The 20,971-nt window shown below is 39.5% G+C and overlaps 1 protein-coding gene across 1 annotated transcript in view; it reads left to right on the top strand.

The window, feature by feature from the left end:
- Positions 1–20,912, top strand: part of LOC141736018 (histone-arginine methyltransferase CARM1-like) — a 69,000-nt gene extending 48,088 nt beyond the window's left edge. Inside the window, exons 6-13 of the mRNA XM_074569625.1 lie at positions 2,679–2,856; positions 5,256–5,346; positions 11,623–11,704; positions 13,453–13,538; positions 14,899–14,988; positions 16,396–16,533; positions 18,327–18,416; positions 20,788–20,912. Coding sequence (XP_074425726.1) covers positions 2,679–2,856; positions 5,256–5,346; positions 11,623–11,704; positions 13,453–13,538; positions 14,899–14,988; positions 16,396–16,533; positions 18,327–18,416; positions 20,788–20,797 — 765 coding nt within the window. The 3' untranslated portion in view covers positions 20,798–20,912. The remainder of the gene's footprint in view (positions 1–2,678; positions 2,857–5,255; positions 5,347–11,622; positions 11,705–13,452; positions 13,539–14,898; positions 14,989–16,395; positions 16,534–18,326; positions 18,417–20,787) is intronic.
- Positions 20,913–20,971: the final 59 nt, after the last annotated feature.

The raw sequence follows: 20,971 nt of genomic DNA, 5'->3' as shown, positions 1-20,971 counted from the left end.
TCTCTTGCAAATTATTTCTATTACTTATGTAGAATGTTACTCTTGTAGAAAAGAGGTGCATGGAATTTGTGTGAGACTGTAGCTCTCCGATATTTCATGTCAATTAATTGATTTTTGCTTCTGTTCATGTGATAATGAGCCACCAATCAGAGTTCATCAATGCGTGGTAAATTTCAGTTTCAGAAAAGTCATCGTTGTGTTTAAAAAATAATTTTAAAAAGGTAGATGTTTAAAACTTTCAAAACTTGCTTTTAATTGCCACCAATCCAGCTAGCTATGAAGTATTAATTAACTCTAATTAAACAGGTGTAAAAATCACAAAAAAAAATAGCTGCCATAAAACGAGTTATCATCTCCCTGAAATAAATCAACTTCTTGATCTAGTCTGTCTCAGATATGCATGTAAAAATACTTGCTTGAACTGGCATTCCTTGGCTTCCTGACAGTCTCGGAGCACAGACTGAGATTTTTGGCAGATGCAGAATTGCCTTGATTCTTCAGACCACTATCAGAGCGTATGGGTGGGACACTGAGAAGAACTTCGTGTGTATAAGCAGAGGTTTCTGTTCCCGGAGACTCTGTAGCCAAAACCTAGGCTAAATTCCTTTTAAAAATGGACCTTCTACCTGTGTTAAGATTCAGAAGGCCAAAAGCACAGGGAACTTTAGCTTTACCAAGTCATAGCTACACTCTAAAGGGGGTGATTAGTACTGACAGTGTTTTTTAGAGTTTTCTTTGCTTTTGTTGTATCTAAGGGAAGAAAAGCAAATAAACATTGAAGATTTTTTTTAAGTTGTGTAATAATAATAATAATGCAAAATAGCAATGAAAAAACTTTTCTGTTTGTCTCCATCCTAGTATTTACAGTAAAAGTAAAAATTTTCCTAAAACAAGCATCTCCACTGCATGTGATAGAGGTATTGTAATTTTCTGCTGCCCTCTAGCGGACTATGTGAGTTATCTGTCGCTCTGAAATGAGTTAGGATTCTTGCTTTTGCACATCCATGCTGCTGCTGAGCTGTTATTTGACAGCTATTTTTAGATTCAGAATTCTCCTGTGAGAAAAATGGTAATTTCATTTCCAAAATGAAATCACATCATGTGTCTGCTCACATAGTCTGTGTTATAAAGATCTTTTAAACCAAAATCTGTCAACCTGTTCTTAGAAATTGATACAAACACTTCTCAGCAAAAGAAGCAGAAATGTTATTTACCTAATTGATAGCATGTTGGCATACAATTATTTTTGTTTTCTGTAGTGGTTTTATTTATCATATTAGCATGTAGTTTATATTGGTAGGTTATGGCTGAAAATGATTAATCGTATCATTCAAGCTTTAATGCAAATCGTTCACACAGCTTCGGTTAGCTATAAGCAGAAAAGGTGCTACAATTCCACTGGAGAGTATTGAGAAGTTATTTAATAGATAGCATTTCAGTTCATTTGAACGAAGCTAAATAATTCAAATATTTGATATAGGAACATAAAATTATTAGGACTTTATGAAGTATTCTGGTCTCTTCTATACGTTGTTCTGGGTTGAGTTTTTTACTGACTGCTTTAGCATATTCACATTTCAGTGAACTAGCTAATAACATTAGTCCGTCTTTCGTTAGTTAGAATGAGTCATAAGTTTGATCGCTGTTACCTAAGGCCCAGTCTGTTTTGGAAAAGGTTTGCTGAAGTAATTGTGCACTTCTATTGATGTTACAATCATACCAGCGCAAGTACATCTGTGAGTGAGTGTTTTCTGTTACTTACTGGATTGCGTATACTTGTTTTTCCTGGTATTTCTGGACATCAATACAAATCTCCTACTGTGCTGTTGCAAAGGGTGCTTCATTTTACAGAGTCTTCCAGCAGACACCTCAAATTAGTGTGAAATAATTGCTTCTTTATAAGTTTGTGCCAGAATAGCCCAGATTCTACTCCTTATTTAAACATAAGAGGTTTAGATATTTCCCTGTATATCTGAGTACAGCACAGCCAAGTAGGATATGCATAGGTATATGTCTAGATATACAGAGGCTTTGAAAAGGTTGTTCTTTTCCATTATAACTTGCTGGGTTGAATATAAAATTTTAGGTCCATTTCTTCTGTTCATTAAACATTTTGCTCCGAGGTTCACTATGCACATAGAATTGGATAAATCTCCAGTATCCTGGCTCTACGAACTGGCCCATTTAAATGTGTTTATGTGAATATGCGCCATTTACGCTTAGAAATTACTTACTGCCAACTTTTTAGCACTTGAGTTTCTTCATCCTTTTATGACTATGTAACTCCCTCAAGAACAGAATTTTTAAAAATTTGGAGAATTATGAAACCCTTTCTTTGTAATCTTATGTATTGAATTAAAATAGCCATCTTTCCCTGATAGATAGATATTTTTTCTTGTAGATATTGATTACAGTTATCTCTTACAGGGCAACAGTACTTGTACTGTCACCTGCTGATTCCACACAATGCATTTCCTGGAGTTTGCTCCAGTGAGCCTCAGTGTTTAGAAATTCTGATTAGCAGGGGAAAATACGTTACCTTTCTATTTTAGTCTGATTAATAGAACGAGGTAGTTGGTTTACATTATGGGTGGTTTAATGCTAATTAAAGATCTCTGATATAAATTCTGCTAATCAAAGGAGTCAACACTTTCCGTATGCTTTTGTTTTTCCTCCAGCTGTTGGTGAGAAGCAACAACCTTTCTGACAAGATCACAGTTCTGTCTGGAAAAATTGAGGAGATCTCCCTGCCTGAGAGTGTTGATGTGGTAATTTCTGAACCGATGGGTTATATGCTGTTCAATGAAAGGATGTTGGAAAGTTACCTTCATGCCAAAAAATGGTTGAAGTCAAATGGTGAGTGTGTCACCACGGCTCCCCCGCCCCCACATAGCGAAAGAAAGATAAAAAGCTTCTGAAAGAAGAAGAAAAAGAATTATTGGATTGGTAGTCCAGGATTGTCTGGTTTTATACCCTCATTCCATCTCTAACACCAACATCTAGGGGGCCCAAGGGAATTAATATAATGAGGCAGCCGCCATTGCTATTGTGCTGTGCTCTGACTTCTGGCTGTTTCACAGCGCAAGTAGCTTTTGAGTGTGCTGCTGTTGCACTGCTGAGTTCTGCTTGTGTTTTAATCTTAACCTGCTGCTGTATACAATATGATTGCATCTCTGTTGTAACATATCGCAATAGATGATGGCACACTAGCCTCAACTGCCAGACAGTGGAATGTAAATGAGAGCAGAATGGTCAAATAAGGATACGCTTTTTTTTTTTTTTTTTTTTTTGTGGCAAGACTCTAATATATGGTTTTTGGGAAGACTGTGAAGTTCAATTTGTTTTGATTTCCTTTCATGGGACTTCTCCCAAATACCTTATTCTAATGCTTGGATGTTGACTTTTGAGTGACATGTGGGAGATTCACAGCATTCAGTGCTCTGTCTTTCATCCCTCTTGTGTCTGGAGGAGTTTTGAAGGCAATCTTTAAGTTCCATGGCCTTATGGGAATCTTTGAGAGCCAAATCTGGGCATCCAGTTGCTGAATGACAAATCTTTCTACGTGAACTGCTGAAAATGAACTATGAAGTCTCTCTTTAAAAGTCTCCTTTAAAAGAGACCTTTTTCCAGTAGAATTTCTGCAGCATGGAAGTTCTTGAAGCATGGGCTGGATCTGTGTCTCAATGCAGAGAGCTAATGACTTTGATGTTGAGTTGTTTCAAACTTGCAAAGCCCGTTTGGGTACTATTTTCCAACTCATCCACTGATCTTAAGTCTCACGTTTAGATTCTTAGGGGCCAGTTTCAGAGGAGGGCTCCTGTAAACTGATCAGTAGGCAGCTCATTTTCAGTTTTAAATGAGTGAATACTTTTAAAGATACATGCCTAACTTTCTGATTGCTCACTTTTACAGTGGGAATGAATCACCTTATGTGGTCATTATTAAACTTAATGATTGTATGAGAAGTGAGCTGAAATTGTGACATTTTGAGTAAGTTGCTAATATTTAGTAGCAGTTAGGTTTGGAAACTTTCTGTCTGAAATTCTCTGCAAACTTGTTAATGCTCTCCCCACAGCCAGTCTTAAAAAGCATGCCTATTCTGTGAGTGGGTGTTGTTCTTTATTTAAGTTCCTGTGGACTCTGCCTACATGATGTACTTAGAAAAGGAAAGCTGTTTTCTTTTCCCTCCCCTCCTTTACCTGTCCTCCCCTTCAATTTTGCGTTGTGTTTTATACCAGATTAAAAAAGGGTGAAGTATGCTCAAGTGTAGTTCAAAATGACCAGGCTTTGTTTCCTGTTTCCATTGACACACGTACAATAGAATACAAGGGCTTTCATTTAAGCTGCTAGGCAGTCTGATACACTGTCCACAGAAAATAATGGAAGGTAATTCCTCTGATTTCCTGAGCCGTTAGAGTGCAAGATCCTAATGGAAATGGATTCATGCAAACTAGTAGATCAGGATTTCATTCCTTGCTCTGTCACTGATTTGCCACTTCATGCAAATAAAATTCTGTTTCTCAACTTCAACGTCTGTAAAAAAAGAAAAGAAAAAAAAAAGGTGTAGTACCCATTTTTGTATTTGTAAAATTTTCAGTATTTACTCTGACTTGCTATGAGTTTCCTAGATAAAACTCTTAAGAGTGAAGTGAGTATAACTATTCTTCTAAATTTGACCAGAACCATACCTAGCAGTTTAATTCAAGATTAAGTCTGAGCTTTAATGCAACTTGTTCACACAGATGTTATATTTATTAGGTTAGCTATAAGCAAAGAAGGTGCTACAATTCCACTGGAGAGTGTTGAGAAGGTATTTAATAGATAGCATTTCACTTCATTTGAAGGAAGCTAAATAATTCAAATATTTGATATAGGAACATAAAATTATTAGGACTTTATGTATGCTGGGCTGTTCCATAAATTGTTCTGGATTGAGTTTTTTACTAACTGCTTTAGCATATTCACATTTCAGTAACTCATGCATTAATGAAAATAAATGTTAAGATATCTGAAGTGTATGATGGTTGCTACTTCTGAAATGGTGGTTTCTTGCTAGTGAAGACATTTCTGTAGAAACGTCTGGGGACAGTAGAATCATAGAATATCCTAAGTTGGAAGGGACTCAGGAGAATCATCGAGTCCAACTCCTTACTCCACATGGAGCAACCTTAACATTAAAACATGTATTTAAGAGCATTGTCCAAATGCTTCTTGAATACTTGCCTTTCTACTTTATATTCTGTTTTGTTTACTAGGAATGATGTTCCCAACATACAGTGACATTCATTTGGCTCCTTTTTCCGATGAGCAGCTGTACATGGAACACTACTCCAGAGCCAATTTTTGGTAATGGTTATTTATGTCATTTTATTTTTATCCAAGATTCAGTAAAGGTTAAAAATTAAATCAGTTCTTTGATTCAGCGTAGCCTATCTGTCAACATTGGAGGAGAATGCTTTTACGTTTTCCACGTTCACTTCTGCTCTGGCCTACAGTCGTACTGTTTATTATGTAACTCTAAAGGATCTCTCAGGAAGTGATAGAGCTGACTGGGTCTCTCTTTGAAAGAGGAATTGACTCCATGGAGCATCCATCATGAGACGAAGAGTTGACTGTGAATCAGGTGCTAGTGTTTCCTTTGCTACACCAAAGCGTAGTATGCTGTGGATGGTGATCACCGTATTGCCTGAGGTCCCAGGTGCCTGAGCACAGGAAAGATTCCTTGGCAGCCTTTACAGAGAATAAGTATTAATTCCCATGTCCTGAACAATTTCCAATTTGGTAGTTACTTTCTGTCCACCTCAACTTTTCATGCAGCTTTATCTAGCGTAAGTTGTACTGCTTTTGCCTTGGAGTATCATACTGCTACTATCCACTGTTGAGCTGTTGCTGTGCTCTATATAGGAGGGAAAATTTACACCAATATTCTAATGAGGAGAAATTGAGATGATTCCATTTCAGCAAACGGCAGGTTTATTTTTAAACATCTCCAGTCCTTCATGTGATACAGATCTGTTAATTTAGAAATTGGCCATTTAGAGATTATTATTTAAAGGTTTTGGATAAAAGGTACTGTGGAATTCTGGGGTTAACTTATTTTTAAATCTTCTGGAAGATGATAAATGCAGCCTCTTAACAGTTCTTTCAGTTTGCAATGTGGAATGTGAACATGAAGTGGTCTTCATCAAACCTATTGGTTGGTTTCACAGGTTAAAGACAATATTTTCTTCCATGCCTAAGTTACAGTACAACTGCTCCTACTTAGAAGGTTTCTTCTGGCTATCCCTGAAGTAGAGCTGTGACAAAATCTTCCTATTTCTACAGTGATTAAAGGAGTGAGAGAAATTTGAGTGATTTACATGCTGAAACTTTTGTCTGGCAATGTTACTTTATACAGCCAGTTTGTGGTCTTTTGTCTCACTGTGTAGGTTGAGCCAGTTATGAAATGTTTGCGTTGCATATTTATGATCACAAAAACTGCAACAGTATTTTTCTATGCTAAGAGACTGAGAAAAGAAGGTAGAAGTAACTTCTGATGAGTTTTTACATCTCAGCTGTCATTCAGGACCCTCTTCCCAAAGATCCTGTTATTTTTGTTTATATATATGACACATCAATGATACATAAATTACAAGACTGAAGCACAATGTTGTACCACAATGCAGATTTTTCATCACTTAATAAAGAAAATAGATATATACTTAGTAGTTTGAAGCAGAAATATAGCTTTTTTTTCCAGGTCTATACAGGACTGGATGTTAGTGCCACAATGAAAGCATTTAATTTCAGACTGCTTGGGAAGCTTCATTTGTAATAAATGTAAGATCTCTGTGGAATACCTGGGGGGTAGATACAGTGCATGTGTGTGTACATCGATGAACACTGACATATATGGTGATGTTATTGGTGGTGGGAAAAATTCTGCTGCCTTTTCTTGTTTAAGAATTGTACAGTTGAGACTAAATGGTCCAGCTAGATTAGTTTCTTATAGTTTGTTAACATAAATACACCATCTGCATTCAAAACAAAAAAAAAAAAAAGAAAGAGAACTTCACCTGTACCTACCTGTCATGATTTGATTCCAGTTATTCTACATGCCTACATTTAATAAGCTGAATTATCTATCAACTACTGCAAGGCTTCCAGAGAATTGCATAAAGGGGAAAATCAGACGTTTCAAGTCTGCTTTAGTAACTAATTTCTCTTTGCACCGAGTGGTTTTGTCATTGACATTATTATCACAGGCTGTAGTAATACTTTGTAATTATGTTAGTTATCAGGTTGGTATCTAAGTCGCAACATACTGCAGTCTTTCCTCTACCCATCTTTGCAAAAGGATGTCTCCCGTTTTTGACAGATCTTTTTATTACCTACTTTTAATGTTTTCTGGGGTTAGTTTGGTTGAAACATTCTCATGAAATGTCACACAATTACCCTTGATGATACTCCTTGTATATCAGGTTCTGTCTGATATATTCCTAGACAAAATAGTTTGTGTGCTTACAATATAGTTTATTGCTGTCTTGAGATGTCCCCAGAGCAGAGGGCTATAGTATCAGTCCTCCTATCATTCCACATAGTTGTAGTTTTGTATGGGTGCCCAGGACATTGATTGTTCTAGAGAATTAAATACTTCTGAGGTTACTGAGTGCTCTAAGAACCAACAAATCATAGAATCATAGGGTTGGAAGGGACGTCTGGAGATCATCTAGTCCAACCCCCCTGCCAGAGCAGGGTCACCTAGAGCAGGTTGCACAGGATCGCGTCCAGACGGGTTTTGCATGTCTCCAGAGACGGAGACTCCACCGCCTCCCTGGGCAGCCTGTTCCTGTGCTTTGCCACCCTCAAAGTAAAGAAGTTCCTCCTCATGTTTAGGTGGAACTTCCTACGTTCAAGTTTCTGCCCATTACCTCTTGTCCTGTCCCCGGGCACCACTGAAAAGAGCCTGGCCCCATCCTCCTGACACCCACCCTTGAAGTATTTAGAAGTGTTGATAAGGTCCCTGCTCAGCTGTCTTTTTTGCAGACTGGAGACACCCAAATCCCTCAGCCTTTCCTCATAAGAGAGGTGCTCCAGTCCCCTAATCATCTTTGTAGCCCTTTGCTGCACCCTCTCCAGCAGTTCCCTGTCCCTCTTGAACCGGGGAGCCCAGAACTGGACACAGTACTCCAGGTGCGGCCTCACCAGGGCAGAGTAGAGGGGGAGGATGACCTCCCTCCACCAGGAGGCATTGATCTGCTGCCTCCTCCTATTTTCCCCCTCATCGTTCCCCGCAACTGGGGGGATAGAATAGAACACAACTTGTGCTCCTGATCCCTTGACCGGCTGTCCCAAGGTCTTGAAATCTTTCTTCATTGCCCTTGGACTTCTTTTTGTTACCTCGTCGCTGCCTACCTGAAAGAGCAAAAGTGGGTAGTAGTCTGAGGGCCGTACCAGGGAAGGAAGCATCCTCTTCACATCCTTGACCTGTGCCCCAGGGAAGCAGCAGACCTCCCTATGTACTGGGTCCAGCCTGCATATTGGGCCTTCCGCTCCCTTCAGTAGGGAGTCACCTATGACAAGGACCCATCTTTTCTTCTTTACCGCAGAGGTTTTGATGCAGGGAGAGGTCTGACTAGACCTCGCTGATGCCTCCAAGGTAGGAGAACTATTGTGCTCATCATCATCCAGGTTCCTCTGCAGAGCACTGTACCTGTTCCATAATAGCACCTGGAAGATGGGGTAGTCGCCAGGCTGTCTTGAGTGCGGCACCTGTTGCGCCATGCAGGAAATTCCTGCCATTGCCCCCTGTCCTCCAGGTCACCACCTTCAGTTGAGGTGCCAGAGGACAGGGAGTTCTCTGTTGCAGGGGTTCTGTCTGCCTGCTGGGTTTCTGTCGTGGGATGCAGGATTCTACTCCAAGTATCTGTCTCCCTCTCGCATTCCCTGATGCTCCTCAACCTACTTACCTCCTCCCTGAGCTCCATGACTAGTCAGAGGAGATCCTCTACCTGGGCACATCTCCCACAGGCGTGCCCATCACTGCCATCCGACACCGGCACAAGAGCAGGGCACACCCTACAGCCTGGTGTCTGTGTGGCAGCACGTTCCCACAGGAGCTCCGTCGGAGAGGCTGCATCAGACCTGGTGGGTGTGGAGCTCATGGATGCCACGGTCTTCTTGCGAGTAGTTACCATCGCTGCCTGGCCGGGTTGGCAGTCTTTCAGCGCTGTCCTGCGCGAACTGCCGCGCAGACGGCTGTGACTGGACTGGTGTGTCACGCCGTGTTTGGCTGCCCGTTTCTCCAGCCCAGGAAGCCCACCCTTGTCCTGATGCTCCCGGATGGTTCCGCGGGTGACACCCAGGGAACGCCCACCCGCTGCTTGTTTGCTCAATGCCCAGCGACCACGTCGCTGCGCTCCCGAGGGGCTTCTTTTATGAGGGGGGAGGGCGGTCTCACCCCCTGCTCGTTCACACCTGCCGCCGGGGGTGGTGGCTCCGCCCTCGGCTCCTCAGCTGCCTCCGCCCCCCGGAGGTGCCGGCTGCCGGCCCGGGCTAGCCGCTTTTCCTGGCTTTAAAAAGCCTTAAAAACGAGCCCCTAGCCGACCCTTTTTTGACGCGATTCCCTTCCCCGGTGCGGACTGACCTGCACTGGAGCTGGTCTCCTCGGCGAGCGCGTCTCATGTCTTCAACCAAATGTAGGATCCAAGTTTCCCGAGTGAGCGTGCAGTAGTTCTGCTTCTGCACCGCTCTAGGACATTCATGTTCTTATTATTAAAAGTTCTGTCTATCCTGATAAGTCTGGAGCTATAAAAGCCCTATTTCAGACAAAGCACTTTCTCAGGGCTTTCTTGGGCATTTGAAGTAAACCATCAGGAAGTAGTCGGCCACAGCCCGTGATTTGATAAGTGTCAGATTCCAGGCCTCAGGAACAGTTTTCATTCATTGACCAGCTTTGTTACTCAGAACAGAAGATGTGTTTTGTGTGTAATAAATGCTTTCCTATTTAGCTAAATCTATATCCTGGGCCTTAGAGCTTGAATATAGTTTTGGATCCAGTTGGATGATAGTACTTGTGCAAAAGACTGAAAGAAATACCTAAATTTGCAGTTTGAACTTTCATCTGGTAAAGGCACCAGGACTTTAAAACCCATCAAAGTCCTATGCAAAAATCATGCTGTGTGTGTTCTAACATTAAATGCAGCAGATAGTATAGCCTGTTTCTCTACAAAGGAAAGGCTACATGTTTCTCATGCACTTGGAATTATTGTCTTGGATCTGTACAGTAATAACAATTATGAGACTGTGTGAGTATGTTTTGTTTCTCTTCAGGCCTATAGAGTGGCTTACTGTTGAGCTTCAGAGTTGCATATTAATTTGTATTTACTAGTAATGATTCCTAAAAGTGTGCCAATGTACAGTCTACCATAAAAGAGCAGACTGCTCTCTTTGTTGGTGAAAACCTTGCGAAGATAGAAAGATACAAAGCATAAATATGCAGCAAGTGGTTAAAAACAGTGTGTATTTTTTCAGTGTTTCTCATCAGTGATAAATAAACAACTCAATTATACAGTACAGAAAACATATGGAAAAGGGTAAAAGATGACTTGCACTTACTGACGTCAGCTGATTTCCTCTGTTGTGCTTATTTGAATTCTTTCCTTAAGATATCTTCTCAGATACCTTCAAGGCATACAGTCATCTGGGCATCTTCCCTTTATGCAATTAGCATAGAACTCGTAATGCAGAATTTATCAGTATTAAAGGGATATCGCCAGATTGGTTTAGACTAACTCAGGCTAACTAACACTTCGAAAAAAGTTATGATAGTTTAGGAGTTGAAGGATGTTGTAACAATGAGGACAAACACTGAAAGTTTCCCTTAAAAAGGGAAAAGTGCTTCTGAAGACTTGACCAAGGTTTTGTATCTGGATGACACTTCCATCACATGGAGTTGAGCTCCCTTGCTGTTTCCGCTTTCCACCCCCTTTTGTTTATATTATCTGGAAGTAAAGATACCTATTAAACTTTTCAATGACTTGATAAGAGGGTTATACGCAGGAGGAAGATTACTGCAAGCATGTATATTTTCATTTCAAATTTCATACTGGAAATAGTCTGAATACATATTAAATGCACATTTGCATAAATTGGTAAGATAAAAATACTGTTTTTCCCCCCTGTTCAGTTGGTATAGGATGACCTTTATTTTCCTTTTTAATGTCAAGAAAAAGGAACTGACCTGTAGTCTGAACAGACCTGTTGAGATCTGAAAAGACCTCATCACTATTTTGATTTATACAAGGTCCACCCCTAATTCTGGAATAGCTCAAGATTACAAAATACCTTAAGAGTGCCTCAGCCCTTCTCCCTATTCTCTGCTTGTTGCGTGGGTTCTTTCAGAAGCATAGCGTGAAACGTGTTCGTATGTCAGTTAGAGGGGACCTTGTCACCTCAGAGCTGTATAGGATGTCTGTGGGAAAGGTAGAGTTAGCTAAGGAGGGCTGCAATTTGTTCTCTTGGCAGATGAGAGAAAGGGAAAGAGGAGCCACACTTCTCCTGCCATTTGCAGTTATTGTGCCTGGGTCTGGTTGGAACCCAGAAAAAAAAAAATAATTTTTCCCTAAACTTTTTTTGTTTTAGGTACCAAGAATGCTTTTATGGGGTCAACCTGTCCAGTCTGCGCAGTGCAGCTGTGGATGAGTATTTCCGACAACCTATTGTGGTAAGTTTGTATGTCTGGGGGTTATTTTTTGTGGTTTTCCCCCTCCCTATCTCATCCCCTCCACAAAATCCCAGAGGTACAGTAGCCTCCTTGTTTAATAGAGTTCTGTGGCTGTTGAGAGCCAGGAAATAACTCTGCAAACAGAGCTGCTGTCAAAGGTTTACTACTAAATGTAATATTCCTGGTTTTGCTATGAATAACAGATGTCTAGAGATACGCACACATTAGGAAGACACAGCATGTGAGCAACTGTCTACGTAACATGCAGCTACCCTCCCTCAGTGTTTCCAGTCTCTTAAAAAAATGACTTGACCTTGATTTTTCCCTTCCCATCTTTGATTTACAAATTAAAGGAAAAGAGAAAGCAGCCAAACAAACATGTTTCTATATTAGGAAACAACCATTTTTTAGTATGGAAATAGCCTCATTTTATTGCTAACTCGGATCTAGCACCTGCTGTTCTCCTTCTTTCTTTTTAGTAAAAGTCAAGGTGTTACCTAGTTAGAAAGAATGTCGGAGAAATCCTTCTCACCTCTCTGGGGAAAGAACCTAATCAATCCCCACCCGCCACCCCCTGCCCCAGTGTAAAGCTTCAATGTAGGTGCAATGAAAAGATTCGCTCTCAGAAATTTGCCTGCAACGAATCTTGGCCAGCTTTAGGTGAACTGCTTTAAGTAGCGACAGCAGTGTAGCCGCTGTCACATGGAGACCCTAAAACATGTCCAGAAGTCTGGAAAGACCGTCAGATTACTGATGTGACCTTCTGCACTTCACTGCTTTTAGTACTTGAGATGGATATAAGAAAACTCTTCATTTGTCCATTTCATTCAGCCATATCTTTAACTACAGCATGGTCATTCTCAGTGCTGGCTCTTTGGCTTTCAGTTTGAGAATGGAGTAATCTGTAGGACTGTGGTACATACTTGCATCCTGTATGGTGTATGTGTTTGGCTTTGATTTTTCGGTGGAGATTCCTCCTCCCTTGAGGATCAGAAATGCATTGCCTAATAAAAGCCACATTAAATTGTTATTTATTTCTAAAGAATGCCTATCTCCTTGGCTTCCCCTTACACTACAGACAGATTCTAGTTCTTAGATGGATTCACTGCGGGGGATGTGACATAAGCCTTTACGTTAAGAGTTTGCTTTACTTCTGAAAGAATATGGGAGATTCAGATTAGTACATGTGATTAAAAAAAAAGAAAAATGAAGGGAAAAGTTTTCATTTGTGGACTGACCACTCCCAACGTTTTTCAGTAGAGTAACCTGTATTAAGTAATTTTGCTTCCTATACTTCATAATTTAATTTTCAAGTATTTCCGTACTGTTTTAGTTCAGCTTACCCAACTATGCAATGCAGAAAAGCACATTAAAATGTGTGTAGTTTAAAAAAAAAAAACAACCCTCAATAAACCAGCCAAATGCGCCCCCTCCCCCCCCTTTTTTTTTTACAAGTGATCAATTTCTGGACAGATTTTCTTGTTTCTAGGTTGAAATAAGCAGACTTTGATATATATGTAAGCTATAAAATATATTAAATCCTGATAATATTGCAAAATCTAACAGTGTTCTAAGGGATGCTAAAAAAAATAAATATTTAAAATCAGTTTATTCGGGTGAAGGTTGATTTTCATCTTCTTTCCTATTTTTTTTTAACAGAAAACAAGTTTATACCCTGACAAGACAGAATGGTAACACTTGTAACTCCTTTTTTTTTCTTTTTCTTTTTTTTTTTTTTACCTCCATAGGATACTTTTGATGTGAGAATTCTGATGGCACGGACAGTGAAGTACACTGTTAACTTCATGGAAGCTGCTGAGGAAGATTTGCACAGGTCAGCAGACGCCAGCAACCAACTCTTCATCTTTCATTTTTGTACCTGGCTGTTGATCGTTGGTGCTCAGAGGCAGAGGGAACTTTGGTGGTGGACGTGGGGGAGAGAAGGTGGCAGGACGGAACGATCAGTACACCACTCCCAATGGACCAGAGCGTTCATCTGCATGATGATCTGTCTTGTATTAGCAGAGAAGCTTGTTCGTGAGCCTGCAAAGCACGAGAGACAGATCAGTTCACAAGATTTTCCTACTGAAAGGGATAAAAGAGGCTCCGGAGGACATTGCTTACTTCTTAGCATTATATGTTGGGACACATTTAATTCTAGTTACAAGGCAATTTTTGGTTTTATGTGTAGACATCCTAAAAGACCTTGTCAAATGGTGTCATCACAAGCTGCCTTGCTGAACTCTTGTGTATCTCTTTTTTTTAAACATTTTCCAGTCTAACAGGAGTCAGCTGTACTTCATTACTTCCCTCCAGAGCTCCTTCAAATCTTTAGTTGGAAAATCTTATATATAAAACAACCTGCATCCGTTGTGTCCTAGAGTGACAGCAGAGAAGCCTCCTTCTCAGCACGTCTGTGAAATAAAATCTACCATATGGGAGAACTTGAAGGAGTACTTCAAGTCCTTGCAAGACACTGTCATAAGGGGAAAATATCACAGACTGTCTTTGAAGCTCTGAACCCTTGTTGTTTCAACATGACTCACAACTAATTGTATAAGTGACGTGGTCTAGTGAGAGAGAAGAATTGCTCTAAGAGGGGGGAAGCAGCTGGAGAATTGCTTTCCAGTTTCAGTTGGCTAGGGCTGACTTCCTGCAGTGGTTCTCAGAAATAACATGTTCATACCTGAATCCTAGTTCTATGATATGTTTCTGCAAGAGTGGGTGAGATTTGGGTTCAACTACGTAGCCCAGTAATAGTTATTTTGGAAGGGAAAATATTCCAGCCCTTGCCCAAGCAGGTCAGTTTTTCCTTCTGATTCCAGTAGTTGTGTTTATCAAATTTGTAGTAGAACATTTACCTGTTCAAAATAGTATTTAAACTAAATCCACGTCCTTCAATGCAATGGGAAATTTTCCACTGGAAAGACTGAATCCCTATATTTATAACAGTCTCAGTGTTGCATCTCAAATGATGCAGTAACACGTGTGTAGTGGCACATTTGATTCTTCTATCAAATAAGGCACACAAAAACCTTAACACTTAGATCAGTGCCATTAAATATATGGAAAAAATGTGACATAACCTGATGAATAAGAATGGAAATTCATAAATTAGTACAAGGTAGGTTTCTGGTGGAATTTCCAGTACTTTTTGGAAATTACTTTGGCAGTGTATTGTTTTTTTCCTGCAGAGTGGAAATCCCTTTTGTTTTCCAAATGATGCAGTCTGGACTAATCCATGGCCTGGCCTTCTGGTTTGATGTGGCATTTGTAGGATCACTGTAAGTACTTTTTCCTTCTTCCTATGGAATACTAACTACAGGGGGAAAAATTGCTTCTTTCATACAAAGTGTGCCAGAATTAGACCTTTATTTGGTGGTGACCTAGTTTGTAATTGTTGAGGGTCAAAATGCACTGTTCCACACCATACTGATTCTTTGTAATATTATAGACCTTTCTGGTTTACATTTTAAGTAAAGCAGCAGCATTTGAACATAAGCTGGATTTTCTCATTTGGGCTGGTCTTGTTTGTGGGCAAAAAAAGGAGAGCAGGTTGCAAGTTCCAACTAACAAAATGCAAATAGAGAAAATTTGGCTTGGGAAAATTTTCCACTGCAGCACCAGGCATTTATTTCAAAATGGGGACATTCATCTGGTATAGTAAGTAGGCGAAAATTAGATAAATTTGCTCAGGTAGTCAATACATAGATTTCAGCTATCTGTATTTAGCTCTTAGATAAGGTTTGTTGATTTCCCAGTTAAGTTGATCTAGTTTTAGAAGAGGTGATTTTTTTCAATAAATTGTAAAGTGCACTTCTATTTATTTGTGTTGATAAATTCCTTTTATTAGGCTTTGAAGTGAAGATTGTCAAGAATTCAGAATAGTATATCCATTAAAAGAAAACAGGCATATGTGCATTTGTATTTACTTTAACAGCCGATAGTAAAACTTTTTATCTTAAAAAAGGAATCAGAAACTCCACATCAGTTAAAACAGTACAGAAAATTGCAGACTTGCAGGAATTGACTGAAATCCTCCACTGAGAGGGCCTCCATTTTGGAGTAGGCAATTGCTTAATCAGCATCTCTTTCACATTTCTACAACTCCAGAAGTTCTTTGTCTTAGCACTTGAAATCTCAGTGTATTGGGCTTGTGGTATTACCTGTGTTATCTGTTTCTTTGCACCTACAACCCCTTTCAATATAATATTGAAATATCTCTTGCAAGTGAAAATTAGGTACACGACCTTCTTGGGGAGCGTTGTTTGAGGACGAAAGTACCATTGTGAAGAATCGCATTGCCACGTTTGGGACAAACCTTAATTTCTTGTAATTTATTGAAATTGTCTGAGTGGCAAGAGAGGAGAGAAATTAGTATTCTCTGTCCTGGCCGTGTGAAAAGAAGAGAAAATGGGAGTCTGAAGAGTCTGTTTTTTGAATCTCCATAATTGAATTAGGCATAAAGATCTGGTGGGGACAGGCACAGTATAAATAAAGAAAGAAAATGAGGCATAATGTATTGATTTCCCAACATAGGGTAGAATCACTCTCCCAGTTTACTTGAAGACAGTTTAAAGTTCATTGTAAGCAGTTGAGGCCTCACGTACATAAAGGTGTAACAACTTAACATTGTTTCTGAAAGGAGAAGACAGGAAAGAAAGTCTAGATAGTTTTTCTGTTTATTTTAGGGTAACTGTTTGGTTGTCCACTGCACCGACAGAACCTCTCACTCACTGGTATCAAGTACGCTGCCTTCTTCAGACACCCCTCTTTGCTAAAGAGGGGGAAACTCTCTCAGGGAAAGTCTTATTTGTTGCCAATAAGCGGTAAGTGTAAAAGCTTCCCAAGCAGATTTTGTACTGTGGCTGTTCTTGTTAGAGGTACCCAGAAGACACCAGTTAATTTTGGGTATGTTTGTACCCACATTTATTTCTGGTGCTATTACCAATGTATATGGTATCACTGATACAGTTATGTAGTCTCACAAGGTGAACATTGTGAGACTGCTCACCAAAAGGTCTCCACGTTCCACTCCAGTTACCTCTGATGTTCCTTCTCACATACCTTCTCCTTAACCACCTGTCACATCCTGCCGTCCCTCACAGTGGTACTTGCAGCTTTTTTCAGCTTTCCGCTCCACTGGCTTTCAAACACAGCCGTTTTCTCAGGTCACGGCCAGTCATTATACACACCTTGTTCTGATAGTGTAACCTCTGGCCATGTCTTCATCAGCAGCCTGGTTGTCTGCCTGAAGGCCCAACATCCCCTGTCTCTCAGCAAGTCCTGTGCAGAGACAAGGAGAAGCAGGGTTGATCCCAAATCCATTACATTTTTAATTCTGAAAAAAATTCCGTATGGACATGCTCCCCTGTTTAAGAACAGTGCTTTTCACCTGTTGTTTGTCCTTCCACTGAGGCTAGTGGAGATGGCTGCTGTTGGAAGGGCATATGTCCTCACCAGACTTCTCTGCTGTTCCTGCTGTCAGTCCAGTGTTTGGTAACTCCACTCCTATGCTTTGCTTTGAAAACAACCCCCAGGTGACGGGGTCACACAAGTTGCAGCCTGGTTTGCTTATGTTTATGTATAGTTTTAACAGAAAACAAAGCCTCCTCTGTGCAGGAAGGTGAATCTTTTTTTTTTCTTTCTTTTTTTTGTGGGGAGAGGGGAGACATGCTGTCATGTCAGCTGATTGGAGTGACATCAAAGCTGTCAGTAGTGTTTCCAGGGCTCTTTAATTACATCAGCAATGAATACTTGATTTGTGATTTGTCAAATTTCCAGATCTTCTGCTTAGAAACTCTTCACGGAGAAAATAAATAACACAGATCTTGATATGTCTCTTTCAAATGTAAAATGTATTCATATTTTAATATACAAAAGAAACACTATGTGCCATAAAGCATGCACACAGCCACTGCTGTAAATATGTCAGTACATAAGGCATTATCTACAATGGAGCATGGCTGCCTGAGCTAGTGACCTTGCCACACTGAGAATGAGAAAGACTTTAACCATGTGTTAGCACCGAGTCCTGACACAAAGCTCATCTGCTTTTGGGATCAATGTAGCACTTCTGTCTAATTCAGCAGTTGCTGGTCTGTGCAGGAGGACCAGCTTTGGTCAGCTTTGGCATTTTGGTATGCCCTCGGTTGGTCCTCTTTACTTTTCTGTGTAAGCTTTGTTTCTTGCCAAAAGTCCTGTGAAAAATACCCTTCCTGGTGAAATCCAGGATTATGACCACAGCGTACCTAATGCTGTTTGGCCAGTTAGATATTTTTGATCATGAAATAATCATCGGATTGTACTTGCTAATGTTGAATTTTATAGTATTTCTGACAGAGAGGGGGAAAAAGACCTTTCACTACTGAATACTATCAGTGCAAAATTATGTTTTCAGATGCAGACTCTTACTTAAGCATCTTTTAAATGTTACTTCTTTAGAGATGATTAAATAATCACGCCCTTGCACTGATACCACTGACACCACTGCAAATGAATTTCCTTTGATGACTAAGTGGTTATTATTCAGACAGCAACTACACTGGTGTTTTTTTCACTCAGGATGTTACAGGCATTTTAGTTTCATTACCTCTTTTTCATACTTCTCTTTCCAATGCAGGCAAAGTTATGATATTCAGATTGTGGCTATGGTGGACCAGACAGGATTTAAATCTGGTAACATTCTTGATTTAAAGAATCCATTTTTTAGGTAAGAAATGCTTTTGACTAAAATATACCATTGTAGAGTGGTAACAAATTGTATTACAGGAAGCAAAGCACACCTACTTTGGTAGAACAAGTTTCTGACCTCTTACAGTTTATTTTATTTCTACAAGTATGAGGGCATCATTGTTTTGTATTAGCAGTAGTTACTTGCATAAGCCAATATTCTACTTGGTCTGTGTGACAAAAAGCAAAAGAAAAAAGCTTTATTTAAGATCTGCAATGATTTAGTGCTGTGAAAAAATAGTAGACATTTACTTACTTGAACTAATGTATACTTAAAATCTTTTGCTATTTCCCGTTGTGTGGTGTGCACCATTGTGACATATGCCATATTGTGACGATATGCCAAGACGCACTCCGCTAAGTACATAAGTTCATATTACAATTTGACATGAAGGACCTTTCCTCTCTGTACTAAACATGAGGGGAAGAAAAAAAATCTACCTGCTCCAGTCCTTTCCAACCTAGCAGGGACCTTCATTAGCTGTTGCTACAGCACCATATTTTGGGAAAAGCTGTCATTTACTGATCAAAACAAGCAGGAGGAAGGAGCCACGAATTATTCCAAAAGAAAAAAAGATTTTTGAGAAAAACAGTGCGGCTGTGTTCTATTCTCATTTTGATGCTGTATTTGGCATAAAAATAGGCAAATACAGCTGGTGGAATTGATTTTTTTGCAGATATACACATGGAAAATGCTTCTCTCCTTCATTATGTGTTTTCCATTTCCTATTTTTTTGACTCAGACCTATATGACAATTCCACAGTAACCCTATAAAACAAAATATCCATTGTGTCTGATGAAGATTAATTAATTTTCATCTGTACATCAAATGTGTGGCACATCAGTCATTTTCTCTTTAGAGTAGGGCCCCTTTGATTACATTTGTGAAAATGCCTTTGTAATAAAGACTGTTCACGGAAGACTTGACATAACTAAAAGTAAAATCATGCACTGGAAAAGATTAATTTCCTCAGATTTGACCTATGACATGGGCAGTGTCTAGCTTGCTTATGTTTTTGGTTTGGCTGATACCATTTTCAAATCTAAAAGCTTTTTGAGAAGAAGATCATTAGTAAGTTTACCGGTCTTCTAAAATCTCCATATTTAGCACCCATTGCGTGTGAGTGACTTTTCAAAGATAATACAATCTACTAATTCGGAAGCAAAATAAGCTTTTGTTAAGAGTTTTTAACTTACATAAAATGTAGAAATCACTTTCAGACTGCTATCACTCATACGCAAGAACGCGGGGGGGGAAATGATCAAGTTGTGTGTTACATATAGAAGTACTTTTAAGTTATATGGAGCAGTATTCTAGTCTGAGAATTGAATGCAAAAATGCCACTGTGTGATTTCATGGTTGCTAGCCAATTAACCATACCGAGTTCAATACTTTAGACTGCTGTTCCTTCATACATTTATTCTTGGTTGTGAAATCCTGTGACAACACACTAACCTTATTTAACAGGCTTCCCCTATGAGGCTCTGTTAGGGTTTTTTTGTTTATTGATCCTTCTCCATTCTCCCCCTGCCCTCCCATAGCAATTACCAGAATTCTGAAAAAGTTGAAAAAACAAAGGCAAAGAAGACTTCCCAAAAGAAAAATGCTTATTTATAAACATGAGGAAACTTTCAAAGCATTCGTAAGGTTTTTAAAAAATTAAAATATAATCCAGGTTTTAAAGTAGGACATGCAAATTACTGTGCATGATGGGACCTTATACCAACACATACAGCCTAGCGCTCTTCTCTTCACTGCTTCATAGTGTCCCTGATACAAATATTTATCTCTGTACCACAGGTATGGATAGTAGGGAAGAGGAAATTCTAGACATTTTTCACTCATTTAAAACAACACCCTACTAGTTCTATAGCATAAGGTAAAAATAAAAGACTGGACTGGGAAGCCTTTCATTTCTGTGAAGGCAATGGCCCGCGCTGCTGTACATAAGAGCAAAATAAGGCCTCTGCCCTTGTAAAATAACTTACAGTGGATTTGGTAGCATTTTACACTTGCTTGCACAGCTGTAAATCTAGATATAAAGACTTACAATTTAAATTCGAAATCACGCTGCATTTAATAAATCCAGTAACATCATAGGGGACCGATTTCCTAGCTTTATTCCAATGAGACTTATCTGACATACACTGGCTAAGTGTTTTGCTTACAATGCTTTCAATTTCATAATAGTCCTTATTAAATATCAAAAAGCTGTAAAAAGATTTTACTCCAGAGTGAAAGAAAAGCTATATGAAAATTTATTAAGCTTGCTTAGTTCAGCTAGTGCTGTAAGCTATCAAAGAATTGTGTATTTTATTATAACTATTTTATTCTTTCATCCACTTCTAGGTATGCCTAGAACATGCTGTAATATGGCACCTGAAAACAGACGTCAGATTCTCACCGAGCTGAGTGAGACTGAAATGAGTTCAATTCTTAGTAGGCTTACTGGTGCTTGTAAAATCAATTTGCAACTGTACATATCTGTAACCATATGCGAGTCACATGAGAAGGGGATATTGTGGTTCCATCC

The sequence above is a fragment of the Larus michahellis genome, chromosome Z, assembly GCF_964199755.1.
Source record: "Larus michahellis chromosome Z, bLarMic1.1, whole genome shotgun sequence".
Taxonomy (NCBI): Eukaryota; Metazoa; Chordata; class Aves; order Charadriiformes; family Laridae; genus Larus; species Larus michahellis.
The sequence above is the reverse complement of the archived record's forward strand: the minus strand, read 5'-3'. Positions and strand labels throughout refer to the sequence as shown.